Consider the following 18,475-nt stretch of genomic DNA (forward strand, 5'->3'; position numbering starts at 1 on the left):
GTGTTTTAATGCATATTTTAGGTAATAAGAGATGTAGTCACCACACCAGGGCCACGTTCAGTAGGCAAACATTGCAGATAGAAATGTCATGAATCCTTATTCCAAATGTCAGAGAGGCATATTTGTTCTACATAACATATTTCTATCTGAACATTAGTGACCTGCTGGATGTGCCTCCGGTGAAAACGTGTTGAAAGTCCTCATGTGTTCTTCTCTGTCCTTGTGTTTCAGTCTTGGGACCTGGTCCATCAGACCCAGAACTACCTGAAGCTGCTGCTTCACATCATCAACAGCGACGGTCAGTATGTGTGTGTGTGCGCGTGTTGGTTAAAGCTCCTTGGGGGCTGTAACCAATTTTTTCTTTCTGTCAGGGAGTGAAATGAACATGGAGAAAGAGTGGGTAAGTCATATCATATCTCATATGGTCGTCTAGTGAGGGTCCCTGAGATGTAGGCCTCCAAAGTCAAACTTGACCCAGGGAAGACCAAAGGCTTATGTTGCCATTGTGCTGTTTAAATCCTCATCACTTACTAGTCGCTATAAAAACCTGGTTCAATCCTTTGTTTCTCAAGTGTTTGTTATTTGGTTGTCTGATTTAATCAGGCTGTAATACACAATGAATTGCTATATACAGCCTTACTCTGCTGGTTGTCTGTGTGGTTTGTCTTTCAGCCGCTCGAAATTTGGGACAAAATATCCACAGGAAAGTATCGTTTTAAGGGAGCCGGTAGGTACACTACCGTTAAAAAGTTAGGGGTCACTTAGAAATGTCTTTGTTTTTGAAAGAAAAGCACATTTTTGGTCTGTTTAAAATAACATCAAATTGATCAGAAATACAGTGTAGACATTGTTAAATGTTGTAAATGACTATTGTAGCTGGAAACGGCAGATTTTCTTTAATGGGATATCAACATAGGCGTACAGAGGTCTATTTTCAGCAACCATCACTCCTGTGTTCCAATGGCATCTTGTGTTAGCTAATCATTTAAGTTAATCATTTTCAAAGGCTTATTGATCATTAGAAAACCCTTATGCAATTATGTTAGCACAGCTGAAAACTGTTAAAGTAGCAATAAAACAAGTACATTAGTGTCTAGTTTGAGAAACAGCCGCCTCACAAGTCCTCAACTCGCAGCTTCATTAAATAGTACCCGCAAAACACCAGTCTCAATGTCAACAGTGAAGAGGCGACTCCGGGATGCTGGCCTTCTAGGCAGAGTTCCTCTCTCCGGTGTCTGTTCTTTTGCCCTTAATCTTTTCTTTTTATTGGCCAGTCTGAGATATGGCTTTTTCTTTGCAACTCTGCCCAGAAGGCCAGCATCCCGGAGTCGCCTCTTCACTGTTGACGTTGAGACTGGTGTTTTGCGGGTACGATTTAATGAAGCTGCCAGTTGAGGACTTGAGGTGTTTGGTACTCTAATGTACTTGTCCTCTTGCTCAGTTGTGCAACAGGGCCTCCCACTCCTCTTTCTATTCTGGTTAAAGCCAGTTTGCGCTGTTCTGTGAAGGGAGTAGTACATGGCGTTGTATGAGATCTTCAGTTTCTTGGCAATTTCTCGCATGGAGTAACCTTCATTTCTCAGAACAAGAATAGACTGACGAGTTTCAGAAGAAAGTGCTTTGTTTCTGGCCATTTTGAGCCTGTAATTGAAACCACAAATGCTAGTGCTCCAGATACTCAGCTAGTCTAAAGAATGCCAGTTTTATTGCTTCTTCAATCACGCAACAGTTTTCAGTTGTGCTAACATAATAGCAAAAGGGTTTTCTAATGATCAATTAGCATTTTAAAATGATAAACTTGGATTAGCTAACACAACGTGCCATTGGAACACAGGACTGATGGTTGCTGATAATGGGCCTCTGTACGCCTATGTAGATATTCCATAAATTAGCCGTTTCCAGTTACAATAGTCATTTACAACATTAACAATGTCTACACTGTATTTCTGATCAATTTGATATTTTAATCAACATTTTTTTAGCTTTTCTTTCAAAAACAAGGAAATGTCTAAGTGACTCCAAACTATGTAACGGTAGTGTATATGGTTTTGTTGGGATGTATTTCTGGTGTGTATTTTCAGTCTACTGACACACGTGATGTAAACACTTGCACAATATGTAAACAATAGCCGAGGCACCCAAGCGTAACAGAATCACAGAAGGAACGTTGCCTCGCAATCAGCAGTGGCAAATCTACTATCTAAGAATACTTTCCTGTGGAGATTTTTTTTCTCAAATTTCAAGCAGCTGAAAGACCAACCACGCAGACAATCGGTAGAGTAAATTGAAATGTAATTTTAATCAACATTCTGGCTTGTAAGAAACATTTACTGATTTTGCACTCCAATGTTTCAGGCTGTGTATACCAACTAATTGTGTATGACAGCCTGATTAATCAGTGATTTGATTTGCCCTGTAGATGAGAGCGGTCTCCTGGTGCACTGCATATCCGGTTGGGACCGGACGCCTCTTTTCGTGTCCCTCCTGCGGCTCTCGCTGTGGGCAGTAAGTGTTCTCTCTCTCTCTCTCTCTCTCTCTCTCTCTCTCTCTCTCTCTCTCTCTCTCTCTCTCTCTCTCTCTCTCTCTCTCTCTCTCTCTCTCTCTCTCTCTCTCTCTCTCTCTCTCTCTCTCTCTCATTCCTATCACCCTGTTTTTCTCTTTCTTTCCTTCCTATCCCACTGTTTTATCGCTCCCCCCCCACACACACACACACTCCACCGCCACCCAGGTATCAGTTTAGTAATTCAATTCAAAAGGAACTTCTAAATACATTTTTCTGTAATTCCACAATGCATTCATCTGCTTTCACCCCCGATGCCCCTCCCATTTGTCTTAACACGCAAGTCGAATTAAGATTCAAGACACACTGCCTAACACTAGAAAAGCCAGTTGAAATAGAGCTAATCACTTAAATTGAAAGAGTTATTTGGTAAGTGTTTTAGAAACCTCAGAATCTGCTCTTTCTGATGTAGGAGGATTTGAAAAAGTCACTACCGGTTGTCTGTGGGGTTTGTCCTTCAGCCACTTGAAATGTAAAAAAAAATATCGACAGGAAAGTATTGTTTGCCTGACTTTTTAGAGCGCTGGTAGGTACAGTGCATTGGGAAAATATTCAGATCCGCTGACTTTTTCCTCATTTTAAGTTACAGCCTTATTCTAAAATAGAATTATATATTTTTTGATCCATCTACACACAATACCCGATAATGACAAAGCGAAAACAGGTTTTTATCAATCAAATTTATTTATAAAACCATTCTTACATCAGCTGATGTCACAAAGTGCTGTACAGAAACCCAGCCTAAAACCCCATACAGCAAACAATGCAGGTGTAGAAGCACAGTGGCTAGGAAAAACTCCCTAGAAAGGCCAGAACCTAAGAAGAAACCTAGAGAGGAACCAGGCTATGAGGGGTGGCTAGTCCTTTTCTGGCTGTGTCGGGTGGAGATAATTTGTTTTTCTAATTTATCAGAAAATTAAAAACAGAAATACCTTTTTTACATAAGTATTCAGACCCTTTGCTATGAGCCACAAAATTTAGCTCAGGTGCATCCTGTTTCCATTGATCATCCTTGAGATGTTTCTGCAACTTGATTGGAGGCCACCTGTGGTAAATTTAAATTGATTGGACATGATTTGGAAAGGCACACACCTGTCTATATAAGGTCCCACAGTTGACAGAGCAAAAACCAAGCCATAAGGTCGATGGAATTGTCCGTAGAGCTCTGAGACAGGATTGTGTCGAGGTACAGATCTGGGGAAGGGTACCAAAACATTTCTGCAGCATTGATGGTCCCCAAGAACACAGTGGCCTCCATTCTTAAATGGAAAAAGTTTAGAACCACCAAGACTCTTCCTAGGGCTGGCTGCCCAGCCAAACTGAGCCATCGGGGGGAGAAGGGCCTTGGTCAGAGATGTGACCAAGAACCCGATGGTCACTCTGACAGAGCTCCGGAGTTCCTTGGTGGAGATGGGAGAACCTTCCAGAAGGACAACCATATCTGCAGCACTCCACCAATCAAGCCTTTATGGTAGTGTCCAGACGGAAGCCACACCTCAGTAAAAGGCACATGACAGCCCGCTTGGAGTTTGCCAAAAGGCACCTTAAGACTCCTACCATGAGAAACAAGATTCTCTGGTCTGATGAAACCAAGATTGAACTCTTTGGCCTGAATGCCAAGCGGTAAAGGATGGTAGAGGCAGCATTTATTTTACCTTTTTTTAACTAGGCAAGTCAGTTAATAAGAACAAATTCTTATTTTCAATGACGGCCTAGGAACAGTGGGTTAACTGCCTTGTTCAGGGGCAGAACGACAGATTTGTACCTTGTCAGCTCGGGGATTCGATCTTGCAACCTTTCGGTTACTAGTCCAACGCTCTAACCACTAGGCTATGCTGCCGCCCCAGCATCATGCTGGGGTGATGTTTTTCAGCAGCAGGGGCTAGGGGATGATTCAGGATCGAGTTAAAGCTGAACGGAGCAAAGTACAGAGAGATTCTTGATGAAAACCTGCTCCAGAGCGCTCAGGACCTCAGACTGTGGCGAAGGTCCACCTTCCAACAGGACGGCCCTAAGCACACAGCCAAGACAATGCAGGAGTGGCCTTGGGACTAGTCTCAATGTCCTTGTGTGTCCCAGCTAGAGTCCAGACTTGAACCCGATTAAACATCTCTGGAGAGACCTTCATTTTCTCTGCAGCAACACTTCCCATCCAACCTGACAGAGCTTGAGAGGATCTGCAGAGAAGAATTTGAGAAACTCCCCAAATACAAGCTTGTAGCGTCATACCCAAGAAGACTCGAGGCTGTAATCGCTACCCAAGGTGCTTCAACAAAGTACTGAGTAAACGGTCTGAATTCTTATTTAGTTTTTTTTAAGAAAATGAAACAGGAGTATAACATTTACATGTGTCACCTTTCGGGGCTAATTTGCGTGGAGTTTATTTAATGACATGTTGAAATTCTTTAATGTATTTTTTAATAGGATGGTGCCGTCCACGCCAGCCTGGAGCCTGCTGAAATCCTCTATCTGACAATCGCCTACGACTGGTTCCTCTTTGGGTAAGGATTCACAGTCCACTCACAACACCGCCATTACTCCTTAGTAATACTGAGGGGTGTGTTCACAACAGCAATCGAGGACTGTCTGAGTGGGGAGGGGAAAACTGAAACGTGACCAGACCCAGATGTGTTTGAGATGCATAATTGAGGAAGGAGCTTTATAGGAAGGAAGACTCTGAGGAGAGGGTAGAGCAGGCCAAGTTAAGTACCCTGTCTCTGTCTCAATTAATCTTTCCTTGATTGCTCACCTTCTCTCTCCTCAACCTTTTCAACACATTGGAGAAGAAAGTCAGAAAGAAGGAACTTTGGACCCTCTCCTCCGATATACAGTAGTTGAGGAGGTGAGGACATAGGATGCAAGGAATCACCGAAAGGCGAATTGAGATGGAGCCTTCTTCATTTCTCTCTTCCACTCCCCCCCTCTCTCTCTCTCGAGGCTTTCCTTCATAATTACCGCTGTGCATCTCTCCAAAGTTTAACTCGTCAAACGGAGTAAAAAAAAATATTAACAAAAAAAATCCCTGCCCCGGAGATGGCTCTACAGAGTAATTATTCCAGGACAAACTTCTGAGACTGCGGCCAGGGAAGAGGGATAAACTGGGAGTCTCTCTCTCACTCACACACACACACACACACACACACACACACCAAACCTCTCCCCTTTAACCTCTTGGGGCTAGGTGGGACGCTAGCGTGCCACCCGTGGTGCACTCCATCAACAGCAGGTGCATTTCAAGAGCGGCAAATTTGAATCCAAATAAATGTCAAAATTCAAATTTTTCAAAAATACAACTATGTTACACCATTTGAAAGATAAACATCTCCTTAATCTAACCACGTTTTACGATTTCAAAAAGGTTTTACGGCGAAAGCATAAATTTAGAGTATGTTAGGACAGTACATTTACAAGAGTTGTGTGTAATGTTTTGTCAAGTCAAAGACAGGGTCACCAAAACCATAAAACCAGCTAAAATGATACACTAACCTTTTACAATCTCCATCAGATGACACTCCTAGGACATTATGTTAGACAATGCATGCATTTTTAGTTCTATCAAGTTCATATTTATATACAAAAACAGCGTTTTACTATGGCTTAATAATATCTGTAATAATTGGTGTTTTTTTTACCAGCAATCAGTGTTATGATGCAGCGGTATGTATGGATTTGCGTAATCTTTCATTATGGCTCAAACTCCCATTGAGAGTTTGTTCATTTGTTGTTTTCCCTTTAAATGTAAAAGCAATCCTAATGGTCAGTTCAGGTTCTAAGCTGGAGATGAGAGAGAAAATGAGTGACAACTGGTCAGTTGGTTATTGATATACTTTATTTAGTAAATTACAAGGTCTAAACGGTCCCCTACTTGTGCTTTACAGTCTTCTTGACTTTGACTTTGATCTTTTGAACTGTTTGATTCAACAAGTATATAAATTGGAAAGTAAAACTTACATTGTAACCATTGTACCAGGTAACACCAGGTGCATGGAGAAAACCGGATGCTGAATAGAAAGGAACAGATATTGAGAAAGTATTAAAGGCCCAGTGCAGTCAAAGATGTGATTGTCCTGTGTGTTATATATATTTCCACACGATGAGGTTGGAAGACTGTAAAATTTTGATAATGCCCTTTTTTATTTAAGAGCTGTTTGAAAAGGCCGCCTGAAATTTCAGCCTGTTTTGGTGGGTTGGAGTTTTGGCCTGCCTGATGACATCACCAGGTGGTAAATTGGTTAATAGCCCAATAAGAAAGAATTGCCAATAGCTAATTTTCAGTTTTCTCCTCCCCACTCAGATCACTCCCACACAGTCCTAGCAAAATTCTTGCTTGAGAAATTGCTCGGAAGCTTTTTTTTTGTTACCATTTTAATTGAAAACAATCAATGTAAGGTACTTTATTGTTACCCAGAAATGTTATGTTATTGAGATAAAAGGCTGCATTGGACATTTAAAAATGTTGGTTGGTGTTGGCAGCTAATAATCATATGTAATAAAGTGTTCTTTGATTTGTTTAATGGATTCTGTAATCATACTCGTTCATCTGGTTTGTGTCACTTCTACAGTCATATGCTGCCTGATCGCCTCACCAAAGGAGAGGAGGTCAGTTGCACTCTAACACAATATCAATGCCACCTCTTCTCTCTCTCTCTGTATGTGTGTGCCCGCGTGTATGTGGAATATTAAAACATTGGTTATTAGTTTTCTATTTAGTTAATATGGTTATTGCCCTCAAACAGTTATAACACTGTTGCCGTCTTCTTAAATTCGTTTTAGGAATTTACTACACCAATGTAAATATAATGGCTTGTGAAGATGAGAGTAAAATGTTATCTGATTTCTGAAACTGATATCCAATTCTCAACTTAAGTGAGTTGTTTTGGGGTGTTTTTGAAAACTAGGGGGCAGCGTTTTGTCATGTATTTAATTTCCTTATTTTTTTACACCTGAAAGACGTAACTTCATCTTTCATTCCTCCCGGCAGATTTTCTTTTTTTGCTTCAATTTTTTGAAGCACATTGTCTCAGAGAAGTTCTCTGCCATGAAGAAACAGAGGTGAGTGAAATGTCATGAATCAACGGAGACATTTGGAATGTAAAAGCACTTTTATAAAATATTGGCCGCCCCCAAAATGGCACCCTATTTCCAATATATTGTGCACTACTTTTATCCAGAGCCCTATAGGCTGTGGTCTAAAGTAGTGGACTATATAGGGAATAGGCCTTACTATACCCTTAAGCCACTTTTTTTTTTTTATCTTTCAACTGTAGAAATACAGCCACTCAGGGCAATAACGCTGTTCTTTCATCGTCGAAAACCGACTGTGACCAAACAGTTTTTTTTTCTTCACATTTCTATATTCTTTGATCTTTCTCTCTCCTTCTTTTTGAGCAGTGTCAGTCTTTTTCTCTCGCTCTCTTCTTCCTCTCTTTCTGCGTATTATTTCATCATCCTTTTTTCTCTTCCAAAGGAGGAAAAACTCTCATTTCAAAGAGACCGATTTCACAGTGGACGACCTCTGCAAGTTGAGTAAGTTGCTTCCCTGGCGACATAGTTCATTATTAAGTATATGTTACATGAGGATAGAGGTGTATTTCATACATTGTTAGTACAGTGGTGGTATGTTAAGACATTATTTTTTTAAAGACCCTTGTAAGAGTTCCTGCTGTGCACTACAGTTCTGATCTCATGTAAATGTCATGTAAATGAATGTGATACATTGTACTCATGATATGTTATGAAGAAACTTTTGAAAAGCTGCAAATAGCGGCATATGCCCTTACATTTACATTTACATTTAAGTCATTTAGCAGACGCTCTTATCCAGAGCGACTTACAAATTGGTGCATTCACCTTATAATATCCCGTGGAACAACCACTTTACAATAGTACATCTAAATCTTTTAAGGGGGGGGGGGGGGGGGGTTAGAAGGATTACTTTATCCTATCCCAGGTATTCCTTAAAGAGGTGGGGTTTCAGGTGTCTCCGGAGGGTGGTGATTGACTCCGCTGTCCTGGCGTCGTGAGGGAGCTTGTTCCACCATTGGGGTGCCAGAGCAGCGAACAGTTTTGACTGGGCTGAGCGGGAACTGTGCTTCCTCAGAGGTAGGGAGGCGAGCAGGCCAGAGGTGGATGAACGCAGTGCCCTTGTTTGAGTGTAGGGCCTGATCAGAGCCTGAAGGTACGGAGGTGCCGTTCCCCTCACAGCTCCGTAGGCAAGCACCATGGTCTTGTAGCGGATGCGAGCTTCGACTGGAAGCCAGTGGAGAGAGCGGAGGAGCGGGGTGACGTGAGAGAACTTGGGAAGGTTGAACACCAGACGGGCTGCGGCGTTCTGGATGAGTTGGAGGGGTTTAATGGCACAGGCAGGGAGCCCAGCCAACAACGAGTTGCAGTAATCCAGACGGGAGATGACAAGTGCCTGGATTAGGACCTGCGCCGCTTCCTGTGTGAGGCAGGGTCGTACTCTGCGAATGTTGTAGAGCATGAACCTACAGGATCGGGTCACCCCTTTATGAATTCCCTCTGTGCACTACACTTCTGATGTAACGTGATACGCTTTTAGGTCTTGTCCCCTCAACATGATGCACAAAGCTTTGAACGCACAAGCCTAAATGGACATGGATATTGTCTATAAACTGTATCTGGCAAAAGGCTTATTACAGGCTATTGTAGTAAAAAATAAAATAAGTGACACAATAAATAACTAGGCTATATACAGGCGGTACCGGTACCGAGTCAATGTGCAGGGTTATAGGTCAGTCTTTGCAGGGGTAAAGTGTCTAAGCATAGATAATAAACAGTGAGTAGCAGCAGTGTAAAAACAAAGGGGGGGGGGGGGTCGTCAATGTAAATAATCCGGGTGGCTGTTAATTAGGGAGCCTTTTGGACCTAGACTTGGCGCTCCGGTAATGCTTGCCGTGCGGAAGCAGAGAGAACAGTCTATGACTTGGAAAGCAGGAAGCTTGGCCCCAGTGACGTACTGGGGCCAATGGTGCAGCTGTAGAACTTTTTGAGGATCTGGGAACCCATGCCATATCTTTATAGTCTCCTGAGGGGGAAAATGTGTTGTGCCCTCTTCATGACTATCTTGGTGTGTCTGGACCATGATAGTTAGTTGGTGATGTGGACACCAAGGAACTTAACTCTCAACCCGCTCCATTACAGCCCCATTGATGTGAATGGGGTCGTGTTCGGTCCTCCTTTTTCTGTAATCCACGATTATCTCCTTTGTTTTGATCACGTTGAGGGAGAGGTTGTTGTCCCGGCACCACACTGCCAGGTTTCTGACCTCCCTAAGCGAGCATAAAAGTTATTTAGCCCGTCTGATAGGCTCGCATCACTGTGTAGCTCTTGGCTGGGTTTCCCTTTGTAGTCCATAATAGTTTGCAAGCTCTGCCACATCCGACGAGCGTCAGAGCTGGTGTATTAGGATTAGTAGAGCCGGTGTGTTGACGCTTTGCCTGTGAGGGTTCGTCTGAGGGCATAGCGGGATTTCTTATGCGTCCGGATTAGTGTCCCGCTCCTTGAAGCGTCAGCTCTAGCCTTTAGCTCGGTTTGGCTGTTGCCTGTAATCTATGGCTTCTGGTTGGGATATGTACGTACAGTCACTGTGGGGACGACGCCAACGATGCACTTATTGATGAAGCCCGTGACTGAAGTGGTATACTAGTCAATGCCATTGGATGAATCCCAAAACATATATTTCAGTCTGTGCTAGCAAAACAGTCCTGTAGTGTAGCATCCGTGTCACTGACCCCTTCCCTCTGCAAAAGCAATAATGTTCCTTCATGACTGTCACAACATCGGTTGAAGGCTTAAAACATTTAAAACTTTCAACTCTGGCAGAAAATCCAGACATGTTCTTTTATACAGCTATTTAATTACATTTTTGTTTAGTTTGCTTTTTCAAGCGGTTTGAGATTATTTTTGTAATAGAAGAGCTATAGAAGTTTAATAAATAATAATAATTAATATTATACATGCATATAAACCAACCGCAGGCAACGTTCCAGACAAAATTTGACAATAAGGCAACTTAACTTCCATAGAGTATCTTTAATGAATCTGTGCCCTATAATTGTCCTCAAATCTCTCCTCTGTAATTGGTCCGAGGGCCTGTCCGCTAACCAATGTCTTCCGTGTGATTGGTGCAGAGTCCAGGGAGTCCAGGGGCAGCGTGACCAGTTTGAGCAGTGACTTCTCTCTGATCACGGAGGATGCGGGCGGAGCCTCCAGCCTCACCAACGAGGCCGTGGACCTGTTCTCCGGCCAACCTCTGGGAGCCTCCAGCTGGTGAGTCCTCACCGTTTCTCTGGAAGTCCGTGTGACCGCAGCCGAAACATTTCCTTTCACTTTTGAATATACCCCCTTATGTATCAGGGATGTCACATGGATGAGTATTCCTTTAAAGGGTGATGGCACTTCCTGATTTGGCCTCATTTTAGATTGGTTCATTAAGATATGCAAGCAGCCCTGTCTGAATTCAAACGTGAGTTGGTTTCAGGGAGTGGTTTGATGTCTCTTGTGTGTGTGTGTTCGCAGGTGGGAAGAGTTTGCCAAATTATTTAGCTAATTAGCTTCAGCCAGCTGGTGTGCAACCAGGGCAAAATTGGTTTGACTTTGGACAGCCTATCTCTTGGGCTAGTTAGGGACCGTCAATAAATGACAATGTAAATTAGACATTATTTTCACATTGCAAACCTTTTTTAGTTTTCTCATTTAAATGCTTTCAATATTTGTATATGACATTTTACAATGTATAGTTGTTTAGAGTTTTTTTTAGCCCTTATTAACACTCCCTTTTGAAAATGGCAGATAACATGTCAGAGCTCAGGGTCTCTACTTCACAGCTCTGTATGGGCTTTGACTGACAGCTGTTAATACCCCTTGTGTGACAAGTTGCCCCCATCCCTCCCGCTAATTGCGCATTTTTGGTTGTCTTGAGTGAGGGAAATGCTGTAAATTACGAGGACTCTATGAACAGTACCAGTCAAGAGTTTGGACACAACTACTCATTCAAGGGTTTTTCTTAATTTTTACTATTTTCTACATGGTAGAATAATAGTGAAAACAACAAAACTATTAAATAACACATGAAATCATGTAATAACCAAAAAAAGTGTTTTCTTCAAAGTAGCCACCCTTTGCCTTGATGACAGCTTTGCACTCTCTTGGCATTCTCTCAACCAGCTTCACCTGGAATACTTTTCCAACTGTCTTGAAGTAGTTCCGACATGCTGAGAGCTTGTTGGCTGCTTTTCCTTCACTCTGCGTTCCAGCGCATCCCAAACCATCTCAGTTGAGTTAAGGTTGGGTGATTGTGGAAGCCAGGTCATCTGATGCAGCACTCATCACTCTCCTTGGTCAAATAGCCCTTATATAGCCTGGAGTAGTGTTTGGTGATTGTCCTGTTGACAAACAAATGATATTCCCACTAAGCGCAAACGGGATGATGGTGTATCGCTGCAGAATGCTGGTGTAGCCATGCTGCTTAAGTGTGCCTTGAATTATAAATAAATCACAGACAGTGTCAACAGCAAAGCACCATCACACCTCCTCCTCTATGCTTCACGGTGGGAACCACACATGCAGAGCATCCATTCACCTACTCTGCGTCTCACAAAGACACGGCAGTTGGAACCAAAAATCTAATTTGGACTCATCAGACCAAAGGACAGATTTCCACCAATCTAATGTCCATTGCTCGTGTTTCTTGGACCAAGCAAATCTCATCTAATTATTGGTGTCCTTTAGTAGTGGTTTCTTTGCAGTAATTCAACCATGAAGGCCTGATTCACATAGTCTCTTCTGAACAGTTGATGTGTCTGTTACTTGAACTCTGAAGCGTTTATTTGGGCTGCAATTTCTGATGCTGGTAACTCTAATGAACTTATCCTCTGCAGCAGAGGTAACTCTGGGTCTTACTTTCCTGTTGCGTTCCTCATGAGCGCCAGTTTCATCATAGCTCTTGATGGTTTTGCAACTGCACTTTCCGGATTTACTGACCTTCATGTCTTAAAGTAATGATTGACTGTCGTTTCTCTTTGAGCTGTTCTTGCCATTATATGGAATTGGTCTTTTACCAAATAGGGCTATCTTCTGTATACCACCCCTACCTTGTCACAACACAACTGATTGGCTCAAACACATTAAGAAGGAAAAATTCCACAAATTAACTTTTAACAAGGCACACCTGTTTAATTGAAATGCATTCCAGGTGACTACCTCATGAAGCTGGTTGAGAGAATGCCATGAGTGTACAAAGCTGTCATGAAGGCAAAGGGTGGCCACTTTGAAGAATCTCACATAAAATAACACTTTTTTTTGGTTACTACATGATTCCATTTGAGTTATTTCATATTTTTTATGTCCTCACTATTATTCTACAATGTAGAAAATAGTAAAAAGAAAAACCCTTGAATAAGTAGGTGTGTCCAAACTTTTGACTGGTACTGTATTTTGAAAGATGAGATGTTGAGAATTATAATAAATACCGCTTTGATGTCATATAAGCAAGCCAAACGCCCGTATGTCCAAATGTGCACTTCACATTTCCGTATCATATAACTAATGTAATATACAGTGTCAACGTTCATGATGACTGTTTGATGTACAGTTACAATATGACATGTAACTGGGTTGTCCTGAACAGAATGAGCCTGTTTGTTGTATTGTGATTTTTTTTTTTCTTCTTTTGCTACAGACCACGTATCTGAATGCACTCATGACTCCATTCTTTGCACACACAAATTACTTTCTGCTTCTCCGAATTGCATTGTGAAAACCAAACACTGTAAGATCGTATTTTATCATTTAGCTAATTTCGCTAGTTGGCAATGGAACAAGCTTTCAAATCATGCCCACCTGACCCATATTGCGATTTTATAATGGACTGTTTCTGGATTGCGTGAACAACAATAGTAATTGTGTAAAAGTGGAGATGCAGGACTGTGTTCCAAACAACTACGAGTGTGCTTGGTTTAGTTCTTTAACGGAACAGCCAGGAAAGCTCAAAAAAGCACCTTATAGTTGAAGACTATAAAAGTGCATTGAAATTGCTTAGGAGCTGTGCACGCTTTGGAGAGGTGTGGGTGTGTGTGTGTCCACTTGGAGACACCAGTTAGTCCTCTCACTCTAACCCTTGTCATTTCTTTGTCTTATGTTTTACCTACCCCACATTTTTCCAAGAGTATTCTTATCATGTTACTGAATGTATCCGGAGTGCTTTCATATTTCTTTATCAACAAATGCGGTGAAAAGTACTGTACATGCAAATAAAATCAGCAGTAATGTTTGGATTAAGTATTGTGTCAGATTAACTGTTGTCCTCACCTTTTGGCCCAATAATTTGCCAATCATGTCTAAACTGTTCCCTTTCAATTGCTACCATGGTTGTGCATATGCTTTTCATTGTTCTAAGAAATATTTCAATTTAGCCCTATCCATATAGGCCAATTCCCACGAGTGTAAGGGGTTAAGTCATTGAAATTTGAAGCTATTGGAAATGTAACATATTGTCCCATGTACATTGTATAGTTTACCAATGGTCTCTGACTAGCCCCATAGGGTTGCGTGAGGCTGCACTCTGAATTGATTACTTTTGTGCTGCCAGCTGTGGCCATGTGGACAGGATTGAAACAAACCCAACTTTAATTTACCTTGTGATGCAGTCATAACCACAAGTCTCGCAAAACTCAGTTTTGGACGAGACCGACTTTATGACAAATTATCCTATTTACACTTTTCTAGTAAATTTTGATAGTAGAATACGTGTTTCTGACTCATATCGATGCCACAGCCTGTTTTCTAAATTAGAAGTTGGTTTTTAGGGGCAGTTGCTCTTTAACCTAATAAAGTCCAGTATGCCTTGTCTCTGGCGTTTCTGGCTCCATGCTCTTACCAACTGAGCCACAAAGGACCAACCTCTGCCTTAAAATAAGGGTTGGCTAAAGTCAAACTTCTCCTTTTATGTGCCCCCCCCAGGAGGAAGGGACACACCTCGTCCCCCCAGACGGTGCTGTGGAACCGGCCCGACCCCATGCATGAGCGTCTGGCCCATCCCCTCAGCCAAGAGGCCAAGTCTTCCAGCTCCTCCTCCTCCAACCAATCGGAACAGGGCTTCACACGCGCCGGCAGCAGTCCTATGTCTGTGCCTGGGAGAAGGTAAGCTTCCACTTTAGAAGTCAGTCGCCGATTTTGTTTGAAAGATTTATATTCTGTATTTTCTGTTTATTCAGATGGGCATAGTATGAAATTAATGGGGAAAGGGAGATGCAGAATAGCGGTGGGGCCGGGATTCTGCGTATATGTGCTGCAGGTGACGTTATTTGCTAGACCAACCTCAAGCACAGTCGGTTGCAGTTTATGGGCTCCGACCACAACGATGAGGGATGCTACGTTTTTGTCTGCCCCTACTTTCTGTCTTTGTAAATGGATTGACTTCATTCTGCGTCTCTGTTTCCATGTTGCATGTTTGCCATTCTGCAATGAATGGTGAATAACTGCATGTTAAATTAAAACATCTAAGTGTAGGACTTTCTGCAGTGACGCACATACCCTTTACAGACATACTTTATAGTCATTTATTTTTCAAAAGAATAGAATGGCTTGAGACATCTGTGGCATTGTGTTGGATGAGAAAACCGCACCTTTTAGAGTGGCCTTTTATTGTCAGCTTCTTGGTATGCCACACCTGTCAGGTGGATGGATTATCTTGGCGAATAAGAAATGCTCAGTAACAGGGATGTAAACAAATTTGTGCACAAAATATGAGAGAAATAAGTGTTGTGTGTATGGAACATTTCTGGGATCTTGTATTTCAGCTCATGAAACATGGGACCAACACTTTAAATGTTGCATTTATATTTTTGTTCAGTATACATTCAATATTATTTTTGTTCTAGTTGGCTGTACCTGCACCAAAACCTCAGGAGACAATTAGTTTTTATTTCCATTACTGATCAACACTTCTCTTGTCCCTCTGCCGCAGACATATGTTGAGCAATATGTTTGGAACATCGAATTGCTATACATAAAGATGTGAGAATTGCAATACATATCGTATCGGCACCAAAGTATCGTGATAATATCGTGAGGTCCCTGGCAATGTCACGGAACTGCTGTCATATAACAGTTGTATTTTGAAACGGAGCCCATGTCCTCATTTTTTTTAGCAGATGTCCTCATTTGTTTTTAATGTGGCTAGAAACACTAGATTCTGCACTTTCTGATCATGTAAAGAAATAACGATATCGGACCTGAATGAACCTTTGCAGAATTATTTGAGAAAATTGCCTTTATTTGATCCACGTGGGATGTGATCACACCATCAGGCGCGTACGTTCTCTCCTTTCCAACTCCCCTAAAGACAGCCTACTAGTTAGTGATTTGTGGTTTATCTAAGTTAGAAGCCCATAATTTATTAGCTAAATACAAGGGCATATAAATATATTTACCATTTCAAGGTCAAGAAAAAAAACATGAAAAGATTCCCCCAGGCTAAATGTTAAAAATAATAAAATACATGTACATTTCTGTGACAATAGACAATAACCGCTCAAGGACAGAACTACGCACATTTAAATGGAGAGAATAAATCCATTAAAAGCATTTCTGTGAAGCTTTGTGATTGACAAGGACAAGTTTGATGTCGGACAACAATAGAATGGCACGCATTAAATCATGAACAATGTCGCCTCAGCATTACGGCTACAAGCTGTAGGCAGACCTTTACAGCAATCATGACTAGGTCAGTTGAAGGAAATAAAAGTTTAGTCTTTGATACCGACAGCACCTTTCAGATATAAAGAAAAGGCAGAAAAAAGTTGGTGGCATGCTGAAGTTGGCGGGTTTTCGTCTTGGTTTGTTAGAGAACCCAAGCACAAATACACGCATCCCCTGGTGAGACATTGTGGTGAGGCTGTGTTTTCAGTAGTGTGTGTGTGTGAGACGGTTGGTCTCACAGTACAGCTTGATTACACCCTTCTCTGTATATGTGTGTCTAGGGCTGTGGTGGTCATGATATTTTGTCAGCCGGTGATTGTCAAGCAAATAACAGCCAGTCTCACTGTAATTTACCGTTAATTAGTATAAACACATTTAGCATCTCCTGGCTTCCACGCATAGCCTACAAGCCACTGATTCAGAACTTTGGAACATCTACATTTAAAAAAAATCTAATAAATCCATGTAATATATCCTACACCATCACAATAAATCCCGCTACCAAAACCTGCGGGCTCTCCTTCACTGCAGCCAACGTGAGTAAAACATTTAAATGTGTTAACCCTCGCAAGGCTGCAGGCCCAGCCGGCATCCCCAGCCGTGTCCTCAGAGCATGCGCAGACCAGCTGGCTGGTGTGTTTACGGACATATTCAATCACGCCTTATCCCAGTCTGCTGTTCCCACATGCTTCAAGAGGGCCACCATTGTTCCTGTTCCCAAGAAAGCTAAGGTAACTGAGTTAAATGACTACAGCTCCATAGCACTCACTTCCGTCATCATGAAGTGCTTTGAGAGACTAGTCAAGGACCATATCAGGCTTGATTACCAACAACGACGAGACGGCCTACAGGGAGGAGGTGAGGGCCCTCGGAGTGTGGTGTCAGGAAAATAACCTCACACTCAATGTCAACAAAACAAAGGAGATGATCGTGGACTTGAGGAAACAGCAGAGGGAGCAGCCCCCTATCCACATCGACGGGACAGTAGTGGAGAGTTTTAAGTTCCTTGGCGTACACATCACGGACAAACTGAAATGGTCCACCCACACAGACAGCGTGGTGAAGAAGGCGCAGCAGCGCCTCTTCAACCTCAGGAGGCTGAACAAATTCGGCTTGTCACCAAAAACACTCACACATTTTTACAGATGCACAATCGAGAGCATCCTGTCGGGCTGTATCACCGCCTGGTACAGCAACTGCTCTGCCCATAACCGTAAGGCTCTCCCAGAGGGTAGTGAGGTCTGCACAAAGCATCACCGGGGGCAAACTACCTGCCCTCCAGGACACCTACACCACCCGATGTCACAGGAAGGCCAAAAAGATCATCAAGGACATCAACCACCCGAGCAACTGCCTGTTCACCCCGCTATCATCCAGAAGGCGAGGTCAGTACAGGTGCATCAAAGTGGGGACCGAGAGACTGAAAAAAAGCTTATATCTCAAGGCCATTAGACTGTTAAACAACCATCACTAACATTGAGTGGCTGCTGCTGACACACTGACTCAACTCTAGCCACTTTAATAATAGAAAAATGTATGTAATAAATGTATCACTAGCCACTTTAAACAATGCCACTTTATATGTTTACATACCCTACATTACTCATCTCATGTGTATATACTGTACTCTATACCATCTACTGCATCTTGCCTATGCCGTTCGGCCATCACTCATTCATATATATTTTTTGTACATATTCTTATTCATTCCTTTACACTTGTGTCTATAAGGTAGTTGTTGTGGAATTGTTAGATATTACTGCATGGTCGGAACTAGAAGCACAAGCATTTCGCTACACTCGCATTAACATCTGCTAACCATGTGTATGTGAAATAAAATTTGATTTATTTTAGACAGAAAATGTAGTCTCTTTCAGAAGAACACTCTGAGTTGTACTTATGTTAAGCCCTGATATGGCTATGTGATATGACTGTGGGCTACACTAGTTCATTTAGCGTCATTTAGCGGACAAGAATTGCATAGAATTCCGTGGCATTATTTTATACTATGAAGAATACAGTTGAACATGGCTTAATAAAATAGTATATTTTCTCCAAACGACTTCAAAGGAAATGCACACATGCGGCTATTCTGTGTTGAGCAGTGAACATAGAAACAGGTCCTCCTATATGCATAATTTAGAGTTATTTATGTAACTGTAGTTGTGATTCAAACATTGGGTTATATGTTTT

General features: G+C 42.0%; 1 protein-coding gene across 2 annotated transcripts in view; it reads left to right on the forward strand.

Moving 5' to 3' along the window:
* Window positions 1–18,475, forward strand: part of LOC106565250 (phosphatidylinositol-3,5-bisphosphate 3-phosphatase MTMR14) — a 46,181-nt gene that overhangs the window by 20,517 nt on the left and 7,189 nt on the right. For both annotated transcript variants that reach the window (XM_014132148.3, XM_014132150.3), the window contains exons 10-17: window positions 232–298; window positions 2,420–2,505; window positions 4,985–5,061; window positions 7,123–7,159; window positions 7,542–7,612; window positions 8,028–8,086; window positions 10,714–10,852; window positions 14,543–14,722. In XM_014132148.3, the coding sequence (XP_013987623.1) occupies window positions 232–298; window positions 2,420–2,505; window positions 4,985–5,061; window positions 7,123–7,159; window positions 7,542–7,612; window positions 8,028–8,086; window positions 10,714–10,852; window positions 14,543–14,722 (716 nt within the window). The remainder of the gene's footprint in view (window positions 1–231; window positions 299–2,419; window positions 2,506–4,984; window positions 5,062–7,122; window positions 7,160–7,541; window positions 7,613–8,027; window positions 8,087–10,713; window positions 10,853–14,542; window positions 14,723–18,475) is intronic.

This window comes from Salmo salar, chromosome 12 (genome assembly GCF_965601325.2).
Source record: "Salmo salar chromosome 12, fSalSal1, whole genome shotgun sequence".
Lineage (NCBI taxonomy): Eukaryota > Metazoa > Chordata > Actinopteri > Salmoniformes > Salmonidae > Salmo > Salmo salar.